Source organism: Gymnoscopelus microlampas, assembly GCF_963454915.1.
Source record: "Gymnoscopelus microlampas genome assembly, chromosome: 24".
NCBI classification, from domain to species: Eukaryota; Metazoa; Chordata; class Actinopteri; order Myctophiformes; family Myctophidae; genus Gymnoscopelus; species Gymnoscopelus microlampas.
Window position 1 is genome coordinate 23,087,161 of NC_139961.1, and position 21,163 is coordinate 23,108,323.

General features: G+C 45.3%; 1 protein-coding gene across 1 annotated transcript in view; it reads left to right on the forward strand.

The window, feature by feature from the left end:
* klf7a (Kruppel like factor 7a) overlaps positions 1 to 21,163 on the forward strand; it is a gene marked incomplete at both ends in the record, with an annotated part of 82,063 nt that overhangs the window by 50,598 nt on the left and 10,302 nt on the right. Inside the window, 3 exons of the mRNA XM_084051364.1 lie at positions 4,290 to 4,558; positions 5,358 to 5,773; positions 20,876 to 20,999. Coding sequence (XP_083907490.1) covers positions 4,290 to 4,558; positions 5,358 to 5,773; positions 20,876 to 20,999 — 809 coding nt within the window. The remainder of the gene's footprint in view (positions 1 to 4,289; positions 4,559 to 5,357; positions 5,774 to 20,875; positions 21,000 to 21,163) is intronic.

Genomic DNA, 21,163 nt, shown 5'->3' on the forward strand with positions numbered 1-21,163 from the left:
AGCCTTAGAATGATTGGTTTACTATTGACAGAAAATCAACATCCCGCCATTGACACAAAGAAGTAAATTCTGCTTTTATTGTTTTCCAACCGTTCCAAATAAATCTCAGAGTGTTCACAAAAGAATGTCTTGCGAGCAACTTAACATTAAAGTGCCAACAAAGAGCATTAAAGTGCCAGCAGAAACACCACTTCTCAATAGTCACAAGGTGATGGTCTGTAAACCTGCCAGGGTGAATAAAACTCCCCGGCAGTATTGATATGAAATCATGTGCGATATATAATCTATGTAACCTGCCTGCCTTCATGCTGTTGGTATGGATGTTTGACCCAGCATGCATCAATACATTTTACTTCTACTCCACTACTTCTCAGAGGCAAATATTGTACTTTTACTCCACTACAATTATTTGAAAACTTTAGTTACTAGTTACTTTTCAGATATAAATTATGATATCATGAAACATACATTAACCACTTTAGCCCTATTTTATACCTTGGCTATTTGAAAATAGCAGATCTACAAGCTCACAACACGTCACGATGCGACGCGTTGTGAGCTTGTAGATCTGCTATTTTCAAATATTTTAGTACTTTTACTTTTGGTACTTTAAGTACATTTTGATACCAATACTTTTGTAATTTTACTTAAGTACATTTTGAATTCGGGACTTTTACCTGTAACAGAGTACTTCTACATTGCAGTATGGATACTTTTGGAGGGATACTTTTTTGATACTTTTGGAGGGAGAGAAAAGAGAGGAGAGACAGAAGAGAGAGGGAGAGAGAAGGGGAAGAGAAATGTGGCGAGAGGAAAGGCGGAGAGAGAGAAAAAAGGGTGATAGAGAAAAGATAAATAGGGAGAAGATAGAGACAGGAGAATGAACAGAGAAAGGGGAGAGAAGACAGAGGAGAGAGGAAAGATAAGCTAGAAACAAGAGGCTAAAGGAGACAGAGAAGGGAGAGATGAGAGAGAGCATGTACGTAGAAAGACATACAAGAGAACTAGAAATACCGCATCACAGTTGCATGCCTCCACCCAACCACATTATAGTATATGTAGTGAAGACTTGGATCTAACCAACTGTATTTTTGGCCAAATGTAAGTTATCACGATATTGACATGTTTTGTGAGGTCACAGTGACCTTGACCTCTGACCTTCAACCACCAAATTCTAATTAGTTCATCCTTAATCCAAGTGGATGTTTGTACCAATTTAGAAGAAATTCTCTCCAGGTGTTTCTGGGAAGTTGCATTCAAGACAGGACATACTATACTATACTATACGTACATACGGATGTATGGACAACCCGAAAGCGTGACGCCTCCGGCGGCCGGCCACAGCTTTCACTTGCAGAGGAATAAAAAGAGAAAACGGAGAATGAAGCGATGATGTAGAGAGAGAAAAGACAGAAAGTAGATGTACTGTAGAGAGGGAAAGCGGGATAGAATTGAGGAGAAAAGAGAAAAAAGAGCATTGAAAAGAACAGAGCTGATGGAGAGAATGGAGGTGCAGAGATAAAGAGATTAGAGAAAACTAGAGAGAGGTATGGAGAGAGCATGAGGGATAGGGAGAAAGAGAGAATGCGAGAGAGGGAGAGAGAGAGAGAGGAAGGTAGAGGGGTTAAGGAATAAAAGTGTCTGGAGAGACAGACAGAGAAAGGCAGACAGAGCAGTAGAGAGAGGAAGGAAGAGAGAGAGAGTAGTATAGACAGGGAGAGAGAGAGCAGTAGACAGAGAGAGAGAGAGAGAGAGAGAGGTTAAGCACAGTAATAACAGCGTCATGTCCGTCTTGCTGACAGATGTCCAGTCATCAGTAAAGACCTCACAGCATTTCTCTTCATCATCTCTCAGCAGGACCTTCAATATTTAATTGCGCTCTGAGAGAGACAGAGAGAGAGAGAGAGAGAGAGAGAGAAAAACAAAACAAAAACCCTTCACCCCGTTAATTCAATTCACAACTCACTGACTGCAGCCGTCAAGGAAACAGTGGGGACCTCTCCTCCTCTCAGATAAACGCATGAAAGAAATTATATTTTAAAAGCCTCCACGAGAAAAAAGAGAAATCATAGGCATGCTGGAGGAAATGATATATTATCTCTCTCTCTCTCTCTCTCTCTCTCTCTCTCTCTCTCTCTCTCTCTCTCTCTCTCTCTCTCTCTCTCTCGCTACCACTCTCTATCTCTCTGTAGGCTGTGTTAAAGTGAGCTTTTTAATTTGATGTCAGTATGCAAATATTGTAAACAGACAAAAAGGAAAAACAACAGCCCCCGAATCGCTTTTATTCCTGGAAGGAAGCATGGACACACAGTCACACACACACACACACACACACACACACACACACACACACACACACACACACACACACACACACACACACACACACACACACACACACACACACACACACACACACACACACACACACACACACACACACACACGCTCACTCACTTCCCTGGCAACAACAGCTACCCAAAATTTGTGATGTTTTATTTTTAGAAGGCACAAAACAAGGGGAGGTGTACGTGGGTGTGGGTGCATGGGTGTGTGTGTGTGCATGGGTGTGTGTGTGTGTGTGTGTGTGTGTGTGTGTGTGTGTGTGTGCGCACGTGTGTGCGTGTAAGCTTGTAAACGCCTCTGATGTATTCGCTCTGAACAACCTTATTCCCGATAATGGAGCCGGCTAGTGTTGTCTGTCAGTACCTATTTACACACAAATGAAGTGGCTAGCTCCGCTAGAGCCCGGCGGAGCCGCTGTATAGCCTCCATCCCGCCTGTCAAAACTGGTTAGCCGCTACAAGGCGCGCGAGCGGACGGTCGCCGGGATCAAACGGGCGAGTGCCTGTTCAAACATAATGGCTTTATCGCCGGACGGACGAGGCGAGTTCCCCCCCCTCGCAAGAAGCTCCGACGCCTTTTAAAAAAACGCCACCCAGATCGTCGTCCGCGGTAATAGACTTCTCAGGATGCCAGCCAGCTTGCACAAATCAGGAGGGGCATGCGGGCCTCGTGCGCTCTGCCGTACGACCGTGTCACGTGCCGGAAATTAGACGATTTACACGCTCACAACGCGACGCGTTGTGAGCGTGTAAATCGTCTAATATCCGCACGCGACACCATCATACGAAGACGTATGAATCAGGCTATATTTGCCAAAGGGGGGCATGTAGAGTAATGGGGATAACACGGTCTATAGCTATTGGCAGGATAAATCTTTCTGTAGGCAGCCAGCAGGAAGTGAATGCATGGGGGGGCTCTATAAAGCGCTCTGCTGGGTTTGGGTGTCTGCTCCCTCTCCTCTCCTCTCCTCTCCTCTCTTTTCCTCTCCAATCTTCTCCTCTGCTCTCCTCTCCTCTTTTCCTCTCCAATCCTCTCCTCTCCTCTCTTTTCCTCTCCTCTGCTCTCCTAACACTTATACCTCCGTTACGCACTACAGCAGCTGTAATCAATCAGCGCGTAATCAGTCATCTCACTGGAAATGCCAAGTAGCACCGGATGTCTGGGTTGGCTGTGTGTGCACTTGTGCGTCTCTATATTTTATGAGTGTGTGTGTGTGTGTGTGTGTGTGTGTGTGTGTGTGTGTGTGTGTGTTTAGTGGCACCTGGCAGAGGCTGAAGCGGAGATGTTTGGCTGAGCGGTCGGTAACATGCGGATTCTGCTGTGCATAAACACAGACCAGAGCATATCATGCATGCTGACTGTTATGGTCGGCTGAAATTACGATCTATCTGTTTGTTCGGCTCTGCAGCGGCAGTACCAAGGGGGCGTGTGTGTGTGTGTGTGTGTGTGTGTGTGTGTGTGTGTGTGTGTGTGTGTGTGTGTGTGTGTGTGTGCGCGCGCGTTTGTGAGATTCCATGTGCTATATATCGTCTAAATCAGTGCTTCTCAAACGTTACTTTCAAGGACCCCCGGTTTGATATGCATTAGTTCACGGAACCCCATAACTCACCATGAGAGTGGCTCCATTTTTACACTCTCAGAGTGGCAGACCTGCAAGGGTCCATTTTGCTCCTAATTATCATTCATTTTGCAGTGGTTCTCAAAGTGGGGTTCGGTGACCCGCAGTGGTCCTTGAGCGGTTCTAGGGGGTCCTCAGCAAAATGTGTTATTATTGCATCAAAATAATAGCCCTAATAAAATCTTGCGGGGAAATTATAATAAGCAGATCTGGCAACCCTGAAAGCCGTCCCTCTACGAGGCCGTCCCCCCTGTGTTCCGCATTGTCTCTTCTGTGTCTTATCGGCGTCACCTGCCCCCCCCCCCCCCCCCACCCCCCTCCTCAGACCTGCCTAGAGCTGGAGCGCTACCTGCAGACGGAGCCCAAGCGCCTGTCGGAGCTCTTCGACCAGGACCTGGAAGGTCTCCTCACGCCCGCCTACCTGAAGGAGGACAGCGAGGAGGAGCTGCTGGACTCTCCTCTCCTGCCCGGCGGTCTCCTCCTGCCCTCCGAGCCCCTGAGCCCCCCGCCGGCGGTGAGCCTCTGCCCCGCGCGGAAGCTCCTCGCCTCCTCCCCCGCTGCCATGAAACGAGACCCCAAGGCCAAAAGCCACAGGTCAGGCCTGTCACAATTATTTATTCATTATATAACTGCAATTATTTGAGATAATCGTCACAATCGTTTCCACGTTGAAACGTTGTTCTTACATTTTCAAACAAAAAAAGGGGAAATATTAGATCTACATCTTACAGATATTTTCACTGTTTAGATTTTGATTTTAAAAGTTATTAAATATGTCAGACATTTATTTGTATGAGTTATTTGTCAGATCTGCCCTGTGCATCCTTTGTCTATGAAACAGAAATGTAATTTGTATTTACAGTATATGTTCCAATGTTCAACACTAAAACACACAATTAAACCGTGAAATCGGCAATAGGCTCTATGCACAGCAGCCATATTGTGAAGAAATTCACAGGTGTTGCCAATGATACTAATGAAGGCTCTGTTCCATTCTGGTCAAACAGAGTCAGGGTGCTGATATTGAGCACGTTGGCTCACCGGAAACGACACCAGTGGCTCTAAATTGGGGTTCAGGGACCCTCATGGTTCCTTGAGGGGGTTCCAAATGGCCTCTTCCGGGTGTGTAACTCTGCGAGTGTACAAATGGAACAAAAAGGACCCAAATGGTCCATTTGGTTCCATTTGTACATTCTCAGAGTTATAGGGGTCGTGGAAATTAAAAAGTCTGAGAACCACAGTGCTACACTAAATGGAACAGAGCCTTCATGTTACCAATGATACTATCATTGGTAACACCAGTGAAGGAAGTGATAATATGGCTGCTGTGCGTAGAGCCTATTATTTGTGTGACAATTTAATCATCAAGTAAACATTTTCCTGATCACGACAGCCCTGCCACCGACGGCCCCGAAGCCACGGAGGGCCACGGCGTCCACCTGGCCCAGCTGAGCGCCGTCACCTCCCTGACGCCGCCGTCGTCCCCGGAGCTGGGGCGCCACCTGGTCAAGTCCAGCAGCCAGACGCTCACGGCCTCGGCCGACGGGACCCTCACCCTCAAGCTGGTGGCGCGGAAGGTGGGCCTCAGCGCTGCGCGGCTGGTGGCCGCCCACCACGCCCACGCCCACGCGCTCCCCATCCGGGTGAAGGAGGAGGGGGGGGAGGAGGGCGGCCACGGCGCCACGTGCGTGATCGGCGTCGGCGAGCTGCCGGAGAACAGGAAGAGGATCCACCGCTGCCAGTTCAACGGCTGCAGGAAGGTCTACACCAAGAGCTCCCATCTAAAGGCTCACCAGAGAACGCACACAGGTTAGTTAGCGCGTCGTCTCGTTCTAGTTATGTTATGTTATATATATTTATGTTATAAATAATTGTAGTGGAGTGAAAGTACAATATCTGCCTCCGAGGTGTAGTGTAGTGTAGTGTAGGATATGAAGCCTCCTCCCCACTTCCGTTTCGTCTTTACAGACGTGCAAATTTATCATTTAGCATATATAGCTTGCTGCTTAGCAGAAATGGAAATGAAAAAACGTAATGTAAAGATATTTTGAAATTAACTTTCGTGAACGGAAATGCCAGCTTCCTGACTCGGATTTTGGGAGGTGTAGTTCCAGACTATATAGCATTTGGAGATTGTGGAATAGTTGTCTGGCTACAGGAGACTACATTCTATTCTCATGATGATTCTTTGTTTTGATTTTTCTTCTGCGTCTTCGTGTTATTCTTCTTCTGTCTTTTCTTTGTCTTCTTCTGTTACCTCACATTTTTCTTCTCCTGTTCCTTTCTCTTCTGCTTCTTTTTCTTCTTCTACATCCTGCTTCGTCTTCGTCCTTTTCTCTTCTCCCGTCATTTATGTTATTTGTCCGTTCTACTTTGTGCATTCCTTTTTGATCCGTCATCTTCTCCTGCATTCGTCTTGTTCTTGTTCTCGTTCTTGATCATGTTTTTCTTCACCAGTTACTTAACTACTTTTGTATTCATCTTGTTTTCTCATCATCCTGTCTCTTGGTTCCATAATCAGAATCAGGTGTATTGTCACATCACAGGTTTACAGGTGTAAATCAGTGTGTGAAATTAGTTTTTGTGCGAGCTCCATCATTTTGTTGTTTTCAGGAAAAGAAAAAAAGGCGGGGGGGGGGGGACAGAGAGGGAGAGCCAGGAGAAAAACAGAAAAAGAAACATGTCAAAACAACGCTTACACAGAATCGTCCGGTGGTCCCGTTTCAATTGCATTTGTTTTCTTCTTTGGTGGTTCCTCTAGAAAAGAGGAAAGCATTTATACAAATTAGTACTCGTCCTGGAGGACCATCTCTCTGTCCGTCCATCTAAGTCCCTGCAGTGCCCGGGTCTGCTAGTCCACCGTCAGACATCTACCGTGACAAGGACAAAGGAGTTAACCTCCAGGCAGGATAGAGAACAGTACCAGGGGTCCCCGAGGACCAGGGTTGGAAGCACTGATCCAGTGGTGGAAAGTACCTAAGTACATTTACTTAAGTACTGTACTGAAGTACAATTTTGAGGTATTTGTACTTTACTTGAGTATTTCCAATTTCCAATACTTCTACTCCACTACATCTCAGAGGCAAATATTGTAGTTTACTCCACTACAATTATTTGAAAACTTTAGTTACTAGTTACTTTGCAGATATAAATTATTACATTATAAAACATACGTTAACCACTTTAGCACTATTTTATACTTTATACTCTCGATCTACAAGCTCACAACGCGTCACATCACACATCGTCACATCACGTCGCGACGCGTTGTGAGCTTGTAGATCTGCTAAAATGCTAAACATTTTATTCTTGTAGCGGAGTATTGCTTTATTGCAGTATTGGTACTTATACTTAAGTAAATAATTTGAATACTGATTCCACCACTGCACTGATCAGTCCACTATTCTGCACAGAAATAAACTAAACCAACGCGATCAGATGGGTGGGCCTTCAAGACTTTCAAGTGTGGGAAATGACTGAAATAAAACATTATCTTCTGAAAGAAAATCCACCTGCTTTCACACTCTTGGCACATGTAACACTTCTATTGAGAAGCTCGACAATGGAAAATAAGACCCCCGAAACAATGTAGCCACCGTTATCTATTTTCCACCCCCGTGACCCGCTCTGCTGAAATTAGTCACACGTTTGCTGAAAACTCATTTTGGGGCTGTGTGCGCGCTGCGGCTGAAAAGCATTCAGAGCATTCATAATGAACCGCCGCGGAGGCATGTCACCGTGCATTTGCTTAAAGCTCCAAAACTTTGTTGAGTTTAGTTTCATTCAAATCTAATGAACCCAAACACGCCGCAGAAATCCGTTTTTGTACAGCAAGTCCCATTTTATGAAGTCCCATTCCAAACATCCAACGCGTGGTTTAAATCCTCTGAAAAATCGATCTCTGATCAATAAATGTACATGACAGGTATTTTTCTCCCTCTGAAAGCGTCCCTAACGGAGGTTTTCATTACCTGTTTTCTTTGCTCGATCTTTGTCCTCATTTAGTATTCCATATCACATGCATTATGCATAGGTTTGATCCGCCAGAACAATAGGTAATCCAAGACAATATACACCAAACGCTCAGACGAAAACCAACAAGGCAGTCACTTCCTCATTGATAACTAGATAATGCTGCATTTAGTGAGGCTTTGATTGGCGAGGGCATTTGTGACACATAACACAGAGTTTGAATTGTTTGCACTGCGTCAGACTATAGTGTTTAGGAAGTGGAAATCTGAAAGTCTTATTTTAGTGGTAAAAAATTTGTGCAAATCTTTGAATATACATTCTGGGGTCCCCTGGAACAAAACATTTTGGGTGGTCCTTGACATGAAAACATTTTGAGAAACCACATATTATAGCAACATAAGTTATAAAACAAAACTGTTAGGATTTAGAAGAAATAAAGTAGAATCCCCAGAAGCAAAGATTTGAGTTAAAAATGTTCGCTTTAAAAAACATATATATTCAAACATTTGCACAAATGTTCACAATTTGAAAAAATATATCTAGCAGATCTACAAGCTCATAGCTTGTAGGTAGCTTGTAGATCTGCTATTTTTGAATAGCCCAAAGTATAAAATATAATGGTTATAGCTAAAATAAAATCTAAAATGACACAGTGCGTGTTCCCGGATTGAATGCTTTAACAACACATCGTCCCCTGATCTGAGGACAGCTCTTGGTCCATGCCCGGGACGGGCCGGACGGGGCTGGCCCTCTCTTCCCCCGCTTCAAGGTCCCCTCTCAGGCAGGGCAGAGAGGGAGGGGCTGTGTGTGGGGGTCATAACTCTCCCCTCTCTTCGATCTCAATCCCAGGACCACTCAGACCCCTGTCAGTGGACTGTCCTTCCTCCACCCCCCCCCCCCACCCCCCTCCCCTCTACACCACCCCCACCCCCCCCCCCCCAGTCTGAGTAACTGCACGGTGATGAATGGCCTGACCTGGATAGACCAGCCATTCCCATGGTTTATTTTAGGCCCTCCCGTTCTCCACGCCTTCCATAAGTCTAGGCTGACAGGCGCTATGTTTCAACGCGAACGGGACGGAGACGGCTATGGCGTTGATGCGACGCGTGTCGGCCGTGTCACCACGATTCCATAGTCCAGCGATGGGGGCCCGGGGCTGACTTGTGGGCTGTGAAGGCCCCAAAATGAAACAAAACACTAAGATTTGAATGATGATATAACATTAATAATGAAATAGAAACATTTTTAAAACATTGAACAATGAGTTTCCATTGTGATAAATAGGATCTTATAGTATACCACGTTAGACGGTGGTTTTCAACCTTTTTTTGCGTCAAGGACCCCCAAATTGACACATATTAGCCCAGGGACCCCCATTTGAAAAGATATGCCGGGGACTCAACCATTTTGATTTCTTGGGGTCCCAATCTACACTCTAGTATCATCATCAGTGTTCATTTAACTCTGAGAGAGTACAAATGGAACCAAATGGACCCGTAAGGGTCCATTTGGTTCCATTTGTATACTCTCAGAGTTACAGACACATAAGGGTCAATTTGGTTCCTAACTATTAATTTGTCTGGGGACCCCCTGGAACCCCCTCAAGGACCACTGGTGGTTGAGAACCACTGCGTTAGAGTCATTGATCCAAGCCGGAACACAATCGATTGGTTGATGAAAATATATATTTATATAATGCCCACCCCATCTTAACACAGAAGCTGTGTTAATTGTGGTCAGATGGATGAGATTTTCAGGTGGGCCCTTGATCCACGAAAGGTTTATAACCCGCTGCCATAGTCCATGACTGCACGTAAACGCATGCTGCTCTAATCCACAACAATGTTACACATTGTAGGACTGCAGACCGTTTCAGTGCAGAGGGTATACACGAATCCACGGAGCGCTACCCTGTAGGTGGCGCCGCCATTGCTGCGGTGTCAAACTCAGTCAGCTGCTGCTGCGGTCCTGTCCGTCTGTTCACGTTACTCTTTACCTGCTTGGCTGTTGGAGCAGCCATAACTACACAGGTTCATCCCGATTTTCTGTACATCTTTTTGTAAAGTTAGTGTTAGTAAAAGTTAGTAAAAAGCAGGTAAAAGAGTAACGTGAGCAGTCAGTGACTGCAGCTGACTGACACCGCGCAGCAGCAGCTGATCGAGTCTGACACCGCAGCAATGGCGGCGCCACCTACAGGGCAGCGCTCCGTGGATTCGTGTATACAGAGAAGTACACTGTGATTTAAACATCAGGGAGTGTAAAAATGGAGCTGCGAGGCCTGTGTAATCGCTCAGCTGACACCGGCGGTGGCTCGCTCCGTCCATCCTCCTATAAAATGAACACAACTCCGTCCGTCAGTCAGCCCTCATCCATTTCCCTCCTCAGTGGGGTTGACCAGTTCCATCTGCAGGGAGCGAGGAAGCCCATTCTTCACTCTTTTTTACACTGTTTACGTTGTTTATTAGAATCCTGGCCACCGGTTTCTGTAGTCACGGTTGGACGACAAGGTTGTGGTTCTATGGGAGCTAAGTGGCGGTCCCATAGTCTGGATGGACATTGGGCTGGTCACCTGGTAACGGTGACTAGGTGTCAGCGTCAGTGGTGGAAAGTAACTAAGTGCATTTTCTTATTTTATATACATTTGAAAACTTGAAACGGGACATTCTGCATAATGAGTGCTTTTACTTTTGGTACCTTAAGTACATTCTGATGCCAATACGTTTGTACTTTTACTCAAGTACATTTTGAATTCCGGACTTTTACCTGTAACAGAGTATTTCTATACTGCAGAATTGATACTTACTCAAGTAAAAAATGTGTTGTTAACTAGTTGTACAAATGCTTGTTTTATTGTTGAATTGTTTATTGGATCTTGTTTAGTCAATACAATTATTTGTTTTAGCTCCTGCTCATTTGATTTAGCTATTTTGTCTCATCTGTTTAAGGAAATAGGTAGCTGATTGCACTTTTACCTTAGCGCTAGGTATGCTCTTGGTTGCTTGTTATTGCAGAAAATGCGCTTATAACCTCTGGTGATTAGTAGCTTTCGTTCCCTACCTTTGTTGATTGCACTTATTGTAAGTCGCTTTGGATAAAAGCGTCTGCTAAATGACTGTAATGTAATAATGTAATGAGTACTTTTTCCACCACTGGAGAGGAAGGAAACGGATCAAACGAAGCGCACCGTAGTTGTCAATAGAGGGAAAGGGGGCCAAAAAAAAGAGAGCAAAAAGACCGTCTTCTTCAGAGGGAGACAGTGTTTGCCGCGGGCCCCCCCCCTCCCTCCCTCCCTCCCTCCCTCACTGCCCACCCCTCGCGCCCCTTCCCGTTCTCTAGCCGGCTATTATCCCGTACGAGTTTAAAGATGTCATTACCCAAATCCTCTTTTTTTTTCCTTACAGTTGTTATTTCCATAAATTAACCGTCGTAAAAAAGGCCCACGATGTAATCTGGAATTAGACAGTGCTGAGTGCTGAATGACGGGGTCCCGTAGAATAGGCTTATGTCAGATAAGGAACGGAACAATTAGATTGCGGGGGGGCCAAGTGGCTGAGCGCCGGTTAACTCATGAGGTCTGCTGTAAGCCCGCACTTCTGTCTGTCTGTCTGTCTGTCTGTCTGTCTGTCTGTCTGTCTTGGCCTATGTTTTTTTTCTCTCTTTTCTCTTTTTTTCGAACTGCGTCCCGGGCACTACAAATGCACAAATGTCTTTCGCATGTCGCAGTGCACCATGTCATAAGGTCATAGGTCAGAGAGATTTGGTGTAGAGGGAAAAAGGGAGGGGGTCAAAGATAGAGCCCTGGGTGACCCCAGTCAATGAAGTATATATAGGATTTAAGTGGTTAAAACATGAAGGTCTGCTGTAAGCCTGTGTAAGCCTTTCTCTGGCTGTTTCTGACTCTCGCCTCTGTCTCTCGCTCAGTTTCTCTCTCTCTCTCTCTCTCTCTCTCTCCCCCCCTCCCTCGCCCGGACACCACTCCTACAGTCTGCTTCTCTAACTCATTTTGTTCTCCTCCAACTCTTCCATCACTCAAGCTCCCGTTTTTTTCCATCTCAATTTCTCACCGGCCTCTCCTGATCTCCCGCTCTTTCTCTGTCTCTGTTCCTGTGTCATTTGCTCTCTCTCTCTCTCTCTCTCTCTCTCTCTCTCTCTCTCTCTCTCTCTCTAACCCATCTCCCACTGTCTCTCATCTCTCTGTACCATTCCTTCTCTATCAATCTGCCCCCTCCTCCCCTCTTCCCCCGTTCTTCTCTCTATCAATTTGGCGGCCCCCGTGCCCCCCCCCCTCTCTCTCTCTCATTCTTTCTCTCTCTATCAATCTGCACCCTTGTCTCTCACCGTCTCAATCTGTCTCAGTGGTGGAAAGTTATTAAGTACATTTACTCAAATACAAGTACAATGTTGAGGCACTTTACACAAGTATATATACATTTCTGGTCACTTTATACTTCTCCACTACTGTACATTGTCCACTACATTGTCCACTACATTTTCACGATAAAAAAAAACAGATCTACAAGCTCATAGCGCGGCACCGAGTGCCGCGCTATGAGCTTGTAGATCTGCTTTTTTTTTTATCGTGAAAATTGGGTCCCATTTTTATAGTCCTTGTCATGACCAGGCGGGGGAATCGAACCCTGACCTCCCAGTCTCAGGGCTGACACACAAGGCCACTGAGCTGGTATATCATCAAGCAGGGCATTCATTTACAAAAAAAGATACAATATGGAAGATAAGAGGTTTCTGCCCTGACTACGGCGATATAGTTTGTCCGCCGCTGCTCCGTCTCAGCAGTAAATGGACATGGTTCTGGCGTTTGGTCAGAGAGGGGCCCATAAAGCGTCCTATAGAGCCCCACTAATGGCCTCAGAGACCCCGGACGCAATGCTCCAGCTCCTGCTAATGGCTGCAATGCAATTAACTACAACACACTGGCTCCACAGAGGCTGCTGCTGCTGTGTGTGCGTGTGCGCGTGTGTGTGTGTGTGTGTGTGTGCGTGTGTGTGTGTGTGTGTGTGTGTGTGTGTGTGTGTGCGTGTGTGTGCATGTGCGCGTGTGCGTGTGTGTGTGTGTGTGTGTACTTGCAGTATTGTATTTGTGATGGAGCAAATGTTCCCACAAGTTTACTAGAATTGAATTCATGAGTATAGTAACATTTTCTAAATAGACATTTTGTGAGGGCAATTTTCCTGGTCCCCACTAGAGAAATGGTTGTTTTATGGTTAAAAAAACATTCTTATAGTTACTGTAGGCTTGCAATTAGGAAACTATTCAGGATGAGATAGGGTTAGGAGATATGCCTGATTTATACTTAGCACTGCAGTGTTAAAAATCTGCAGAAATCTGCAGTGTTAAAAAAAGTGTTTGTGTGTGCGCGTTCATGTGCATGTGTGCGTGCCCACGTATGTGTATGTGTGCGTGCCCACGTATGCGTTTTCAACCATGTACACGTTCACATGTTACAAACGATGCTCCGGAGATGGCATGCAGTGGTGCGTTGACACGCAGTGCCACATCACGTGTGTCACCTGTTTGTGACACGCGCTGCTCGCGTCCGTCCATCTGTCCGTCTGTCTGTCCATGCACGCTTGACACGGTGCCTGTTCACCTGTCTTACTCACCTGCATGTGTTTGTTTGATTGATTTAATTGATTGATTGATTGATTGATTGATTGAATACTTTATTAACAGTTTGCAAAGACAAGCACAGGGAGGTACAGTTCAATACGAGGTCTGTTCTGAGGATTTTAAACCCAAGAAAGCCCTATGGCTTGTTTCCATTGGGGTCCTTTGTACTCAATTCATCGAAACATTTAATGACAGACAAATATACAATACTATGCCAAAACATTATATAAACGAGTAGAAAATATGGACAGTAAACAGTTTGTTGGGGGGGGTGGATTAAAAAAAGTTTGAGAACCACTGTGCTACACTAAATGCAACTGAGCCTCCATTAGTATCATCGGTAACACCTGAAGGAAGTAAGGAAGAGGTCCAATTTCTTTCCAATACGGCTGCTGTGCATAGAGCCTATTGTTTTTTAACATAAGTCTTTTCTTCTGGGGGGGGGGTCCCTAGGACAACACATTTTCAGATGGGGGTCTGCGGCCAAATACATATCAATTTGGGGGTCCTTGACTTGAAAAAAAAACCCACTACTTTACCAACCCTATCTCACACAACTTAAGTATACATTGCACGTGTCATTCCGTGCATAGGCAACTGGAAAATCTGTGCATAGCGTCTCGCATCTCCCCCATTGACTAAACCATTTCGGAGGCGCGCAGTCTCAAGCGAACTGGAGCCACGTGAGGGACCACCGAGTGAGCTAAAGCGAACGAGTTGCCGTCCCGAACGTTGCGACGTTCGCTTGAGCCTACTCAGCGCCGTTTGAGTTATGTACCGATAGGCACAGAATCGTACATTTTGTTGTGGGGCCTGCTCTGCTTCCGGGTTGCAACCGGTTACGCCAACCGTGGGACTCGCCGTACTTATGCACAGATTTTCGGGTTTTCTAGCTCGACTATATGCATGGAATGACGTGCACTGGGTTCGTGCAATGTATACTAAATTGTTTGAGATCAGGCTGACTTTGCAGTGTAGATTGGAGTCCCAGAGATATAAAGAAAATAACGTGGTATCAAATGGGGTTTACGTGGCCAAATGCATAATCAAACTCTGGTGGGTCCATGAAATGGAAAAAGGTTGAGAATCACTGATGTACCGTACATGCTAGCACTCCTCCAGGAGTGAGAGGGTGGGAGGGGGGGGGGGGGGGGGGGTTTGTTGCTAGGCGACGAGGGGTCTAGCGTATCACTGGAGGAGTCGGTAGCCGAGTGGTTATGTACTGCTGCAGGCTCCGGTCTCTACACACGCACACACACACACACACACACACACACACACACACACACACGTTTCTATTACTATACTTGTGAGTTCACAAGTGCCGTTTATTTTTATTTTTACGTTTTGCCATTTTTTACCCTTTTAACTAAGATCTGAAAATAGCTGATCTGCAAGCCCACAACGCGTCGCTCAGCGGCGCGTTGTGGGCTTGCAGATCTGCTATTTGCGTTGCACAACTAAGTCAGGCTTAACTCTAACCCTAACCCCCAGAACCTGACCTCTAAATGCCTGAATCTCTTCCTAAATTGTAAGCCTAACTTCCCAAATCTTTTTTAACCATAAAACAACCATTTGTCTTGTGAGGACCAGGAAAATGGTCCGCACAATGTCTATTTCTCACATTCTGCTATACTTGTGAGGACATTTGGCTCGCACAGGTATAGTAGTGCAAGTACACACACACACACACACACACACACACACACACACACACACACACACACACACATACAGGCATGCACACTGCACGCACACACACCCCTTCCCACCACCACCACCATTCCTCCCCCCCTCCTTGCCCCGTACAGCGCTACGGTTACCGTTGCTAGGCAACTGCCTCTGTGCTCTGCCAGCGCGCGAGGTAATTGGCCGGTGGCATGGGCTGTATGTTGCCGTTGCCAGACTCAGCCAGCTGCACAGACTCTGCTACTACTGCCTCCTCATGTTTCACCCTCCACCTATCCCCCCCCCCAACATCCCCCCCCCCCCCACACACGCACACACACACACACACACACACACGCACACACACACACTCACACACGCGCGCTCGCACACACACACACGCACTCCATCACGCGGGTTGCTAGGCAACAAAGTCAGGCATCCCTGCCTCCGGGGGATTTGATTGGCCGGCCCGGTCCGCCAAAAGAACCCGGGGACCGGTTGTTTCTCTCAGTTTCAGGGAGTGAGGAGGAATTTGACACCGTACCGGGAGCGAGGGATGGATGGATGATGGACAAATGGTTGCCTGGCAAGCATGGTTCTTCTCTGTAGCTCTTAGGGATAATAAATGTGTGTAAACATACGTATAGAATGGCCGAATATTAAGGGAACACTAAATATCCCAAACTGAGCACATTTCGATCTATAAGGCCAATATTAAGAGTATATAAAAGCCATTTAAAATGCTTGTACTGTTCATTCATTATGGAATCTTACTCACCTGCTTCCAATAATTAATTACATAAAGCGGCATGTGTGCATTAAGTAGGTCAAATCAGTTTCATGTTGGGACTTGAGCACATGCTGACGACCAGCCTATGACTTCAACCTAATAGTACCGTAGTTAGGTTAAACATTGTGATTGAAATGTAGGCTTACTCTGTATTCTCCACGTTTTCACCTCTGGACGCTGGATTATTTCTTCAAATCGAGCGGGATCACAGAGGCGGCGGCAGTGGTGTAAAGTAACTAAGTACATTTACTCAAGTACTGTACTTACGTACAATTTTGAGGTACTTTTACTTTACTGCAGTATTTCCAATTGTCTATACTTTTACTTCTACTCCACTACATCTCAGACGCAAATAAATATTGTACTTTTACTCCACTACAATTATTTGAACATTTTAGTTACTAATTACTTGTCATATATAAATTATTAGATTATGAAATATACAGAACCACTTTAGCCCTATTTTATACATAGGCTATTTGAAAATAGCCGATCTATGCGACTCGTTGTGAGCTTGTAGATCTGCTATTTTCAAATATTTTTGTACTTTTACTTTTGGTACTTTAAGTACATTTTGATGCCAATACTTTCGTACTTTTACTCAAGTACATTTTTAATTCTGGACTTTTACTTGTAACAGAGTATTTCTATATTGCAGTATTGGTACTTTTACTTAGGTAAAGAATTTAAGTACTTTTTCCACCACTGCATACAGTAAGTCAGTATTAATACTAGCATAAATGTGTCTGGCTGCCACGCGCGATTTAATCCAGCACGTCACACGGATGCCCCTGTGCCACAGGTACAGTATGCGGCTGGGTGGAGGTCAAGATATTAACATCATGTCAGCCTGCTGCGTGGCGCTCGCCAAAAATGTGACCACATTGCAGAGGAGACGTCCATAATTTATTAGCAGGGAGACAACAAACCGCTCGTTGTGAATTGATGTTCTCTGATCATCAGCAGTGGGTGTCAGTAATGTTTTATGAAGGCTGTGGAAAGAAAAAGAAGAGAAACGTTAGAGAATGAGCATCTTAAGTCCCTTTAAACAAACAAATTAGATTAGATTAGATGTCCTTTATTACCCACAAGGGGAAATCATTTTGCACGGGTCAATGCATACATTCAAGATAAGACGATAAATAAATATACACTACAGTTAAAACACCCAGCAACTGACAACGAAAACGAGAGGTAATGCAAGTTTACTGCTATAAAAGAAGTCTAAACGTGAATGTAAAGGGGTATTTAAAAGGAAAGCAATGTCCTCCCCACACTGGTGGAATGTGCATAATGTGTTTGTGTACATGCTTTTGTGCGTGTGTGTATGTGTTTGTGTCCTTGGCAGATGTTAGCACATTGAGTCCATTTCGTACAGGCTTGTGCTTTTGTGTGTGTATGTACAGTATGTAATGTGCATGTATATGTATGTACTGTATGTATGTACGTACGTACACGTTGTGAGTTGTAGATTGGCTAATTTCGGGAAATATATTAGATTTACAGGTCCGTTTTGCTAAGTATAGAGTATAGAGTGTGGAGTACCGGATAAGCAGCTTGGCAAAAGCGAACTGATCCCAGTGTATAACGGCGGACAATTTCACGATGATTTAAAATCTCTGGGATATTGTAAGTTTTTTTTTTTTTATCGCAATAAACGATAATAACGATCATCGTCCCATTCCTAGTCAGCACACCAAGTTCGGTTTGTCCAGGTGAGAGGGATCGGGGGGCTTATGTTTATTAAGGAGCCTAATGGCTGAGGGGATGAAACTGGCGATGCCCTTTGCCTTCTTAAATAAAGGGCCAGCGCATATCCTGGCTAAGGGCAGGACCTTGAATCTGTATAGTATTCTGAATACTGTTCTGAATAGAGGTTATGAGTTGAGTCTCTCACCCCCCATGACAACCCCGCAAGGCCTCCCCTTAACTCTGACAGTATACAAATGGAACCAAATGGACCCTAACGGGTCCATTTGGTTCCATCTGTATACTGTCAGAGTTACAGACTTGTAAGGGTCAATTTAGAACCCCTTAAAGGAACCAAGAGAGTCCCTAGAATCCACTTTGAGAACCACTGAATTAGACAACTGTCCAAGAACGCATTTTGTTGGTTTTTATCTACCAAAAACACTCTCCAAACACCAACCTGTCAGTGCAATGATATTTACAGTGCATGGACTGTCCAAAAATAGGCTTATGAAAATAGTACTTGCATGAAAAACAGGCAAATGGCTAAACGAACAGCAACCTAGGTAACTACTTTTACGGGCTACACCCTCTTCCATGAATGGCCCCAGCAGCTCTCTTCCTCTGGCTGTTCGAATGATAATAATAATGAATTTCATTTTTATAGCGCTTTGCTAAGTACTCACTTACTCAAAGCGCTTTACAATGGTTCGTTCATTCATAAATCATTCACACACCGATGGCGGAGGAAACCAATGCAAGGCACCAACCTGCTCGTCGGGAGCAATTAGGGGTTCGGTGTCTTGCTCAAGGACACTTCGACACCAACTCTGGGGGAGCCCGGGATCGAACATGGGAACCTCGCGGTTCCCGTCCTGCCCAAACCGAGTTCTCTAGCCTGTCCCAAACCAAACTGACTGTCTGCAGCTGCAGCCACCATTTTAAAGCAGGTGGGTCATACCAAGAACACACCAGTAATTTGTATCAATTAACTTAAACAAGGCAAACTATGTCCCATAAGTTATCTACAATTACCAGGATTCAAGCGGTTAACCTGAACCGGTTAAAAAAACAAACAAAGCAAAATCAGCCTAGTTTCATGCTCCTTTAACGCTCAGCAATTTTACTGAATACACAAAACCCTGTGGGCTAATTTAACTCCGAAAAGTGTACAAATGGATTTACACTTTGCTATGTGTAAGCCATTATTGTCGTGAGACTGGCCTAATTATCACTAGCCTTCCCCCTCCGCTGGCATATCTGCAGCCTCGCTCCCTTAATCCACTTCTCCTCCCTTCTTCCTCTCACCTCCCCACTCCTACTCCTCCTCCTCCTCCTCCTCCTCCTCGCCGTTCCACCGGTTCTCATTTAAACTCTTCTCTCACCCCCCGCACCGCTTCCCCAACACCCTCACCTCCCCCCCTTGTACTTCCTCTTCTTCGTGTTCTCTCTCGAACCCACTCGACACTGCGTCCCTCCTCCCCCTCCACTATACTCCCCCCCACGCCACTCCACTCCCCACTCGTCTTATGCGCGTTCAGCAAGATTGGAGAGAGAGAGAGAGAGAGAGAGAGAGAGAGAGAGAGAGAGAGAGCGACGGGAGCCTCTCTTCCTCTTAAGAGTTAAGCACCCTCGTCTTCACTATCTCTCCGCTCAAGACAGGTTACACGCGGCGCTCTGTCAGCGAACAGCGCCGGCGCCGTCCCTTCTCTCCCCCGCGTCTCCAACCTGAACACCGTGCACTCACCACGCTGTCTGGAAACCGTGTGCACTCGCACCGAGACAAGTTCTCCTTTCTTAATGCTTTAAGTCAGTGGTTTTTCAAACTTTTTCCAAGTCAAGGACCCCCAAATTGATATGTATTTGGCCGCGGTACCCCCCATCTGAAAATGTGTTGAGAATTATGTAATACGTTTTTTAAATTATTCACATAATTCGATATTTTGTTTTTTATTTTTCAAAATAGCAGATCTACAAGCTCCCAGCGTGGCACAAAGTGTGTATTGGGGCGTGTTAGATTTATGTGTGTCATCGTGCAAGCATTGACAGTAGAGTCAGTAGTATTGTCAGTCTATAAAAGTGGATATTCTGTCTAGAAATTGTACCTTTGCGATAACCTTTAGTGCCATCGTCTCTCTAGACAGTTTATTGTCTGCAATCTACGGTAAACAAGTAACGTCTTCCTTCGCTGTAACTTCAAAGTCAGGCCTACTACCTCTCTGAACCCAGGGGACTTCTTTAGTCTTGCATTAAACCCAGAGAGTATTGACTCTGTTATGCCAAGATGGAGAGACACGTTATCTGACTTGTCTCTGTAAACAGACTAGTAAATTGGCCTTGGGTTTCATGCTTCTTTAAATTCTCTCCATGACGGCACAGGGGTTTATACAGTATATACATTTGTTTTTACATTATTAATACATGTTGTATTTATATCTGCCTGATTTCACGCGCTGGTGTGTATGCAGTGATTTGCCTTTTTGATTATGACGGCAACCACAATATTTTTTTATGAACAGAATTAAGTCAGATCGATGCAGTATTTAAAAGAAAAAATATATATAATTATCGAGCATTATGTATTCTGTATCAAGCATTATGTATTCTGTTTTGCGTTATTTTGGCTGGTTTGCTTGCTGATCTATTGTGCTTTTGTTCGTGTTTTGCTATCACGCAAAACGCGCGTGCACACACACACACACACACACACACACACACACACACACACACACACACACACACACACACACACACACACACACACACACACACACACAAATTTAATTTACACACTCCCGGAGTCACATAAAAAACGCTAACCTCAGAGTTAACCCAGAGGTTGGGGGGGAGGATATTGTACATGCACAAGTATATTTTTTGGAATATGAGATCCTTGACCAGGTGGTCTTTATTTTAAAGTGGTGTGCGTTGTCTTTCTGTTCCCCCCGTGCAGGTGGTCTTTATTTTAAAGCAGTGTGCGTTGTCTTTCTGTTCCCCCCGTGCAGGTGGTCTTTATTTTAAAGTGGTGTGCGTTGTCTTTCTGTTCCCCCCGTGCAGGTGGTCTTTATTTTAAAGCAGTGTGCGGTTGTCTTTCTGTTCCCCCGTGCAGGTGGTCTTTATTTTAAAGCAGTGTGCGTTGTCTCTCTGTTCCCTCCGTGCAGGTGAGAAACCCTACAAGTGCTCGTGGGACGGCTGCGAGTGGCGATTCGCCCGGAGCGACGAGCTGACGAGGCATTACCGCAAACACACCGGCGCCAAGCCCTTTAAGTGTAACCACTGTGACAGGTCTGTCAAAACACACCCTCGCTCTCTCTCCCCCTCTCTCTCTCTCTCTCTCCCCCCCTCTCTCTCTCTCTCTCTCTCTCTCTCTCTCTCTCCCGGGCTGCTCCCAGGGTTGCCAGATCTGCTTATTATAATTTTCCCGCAAGATTTTATTCTACAAGCTCTAA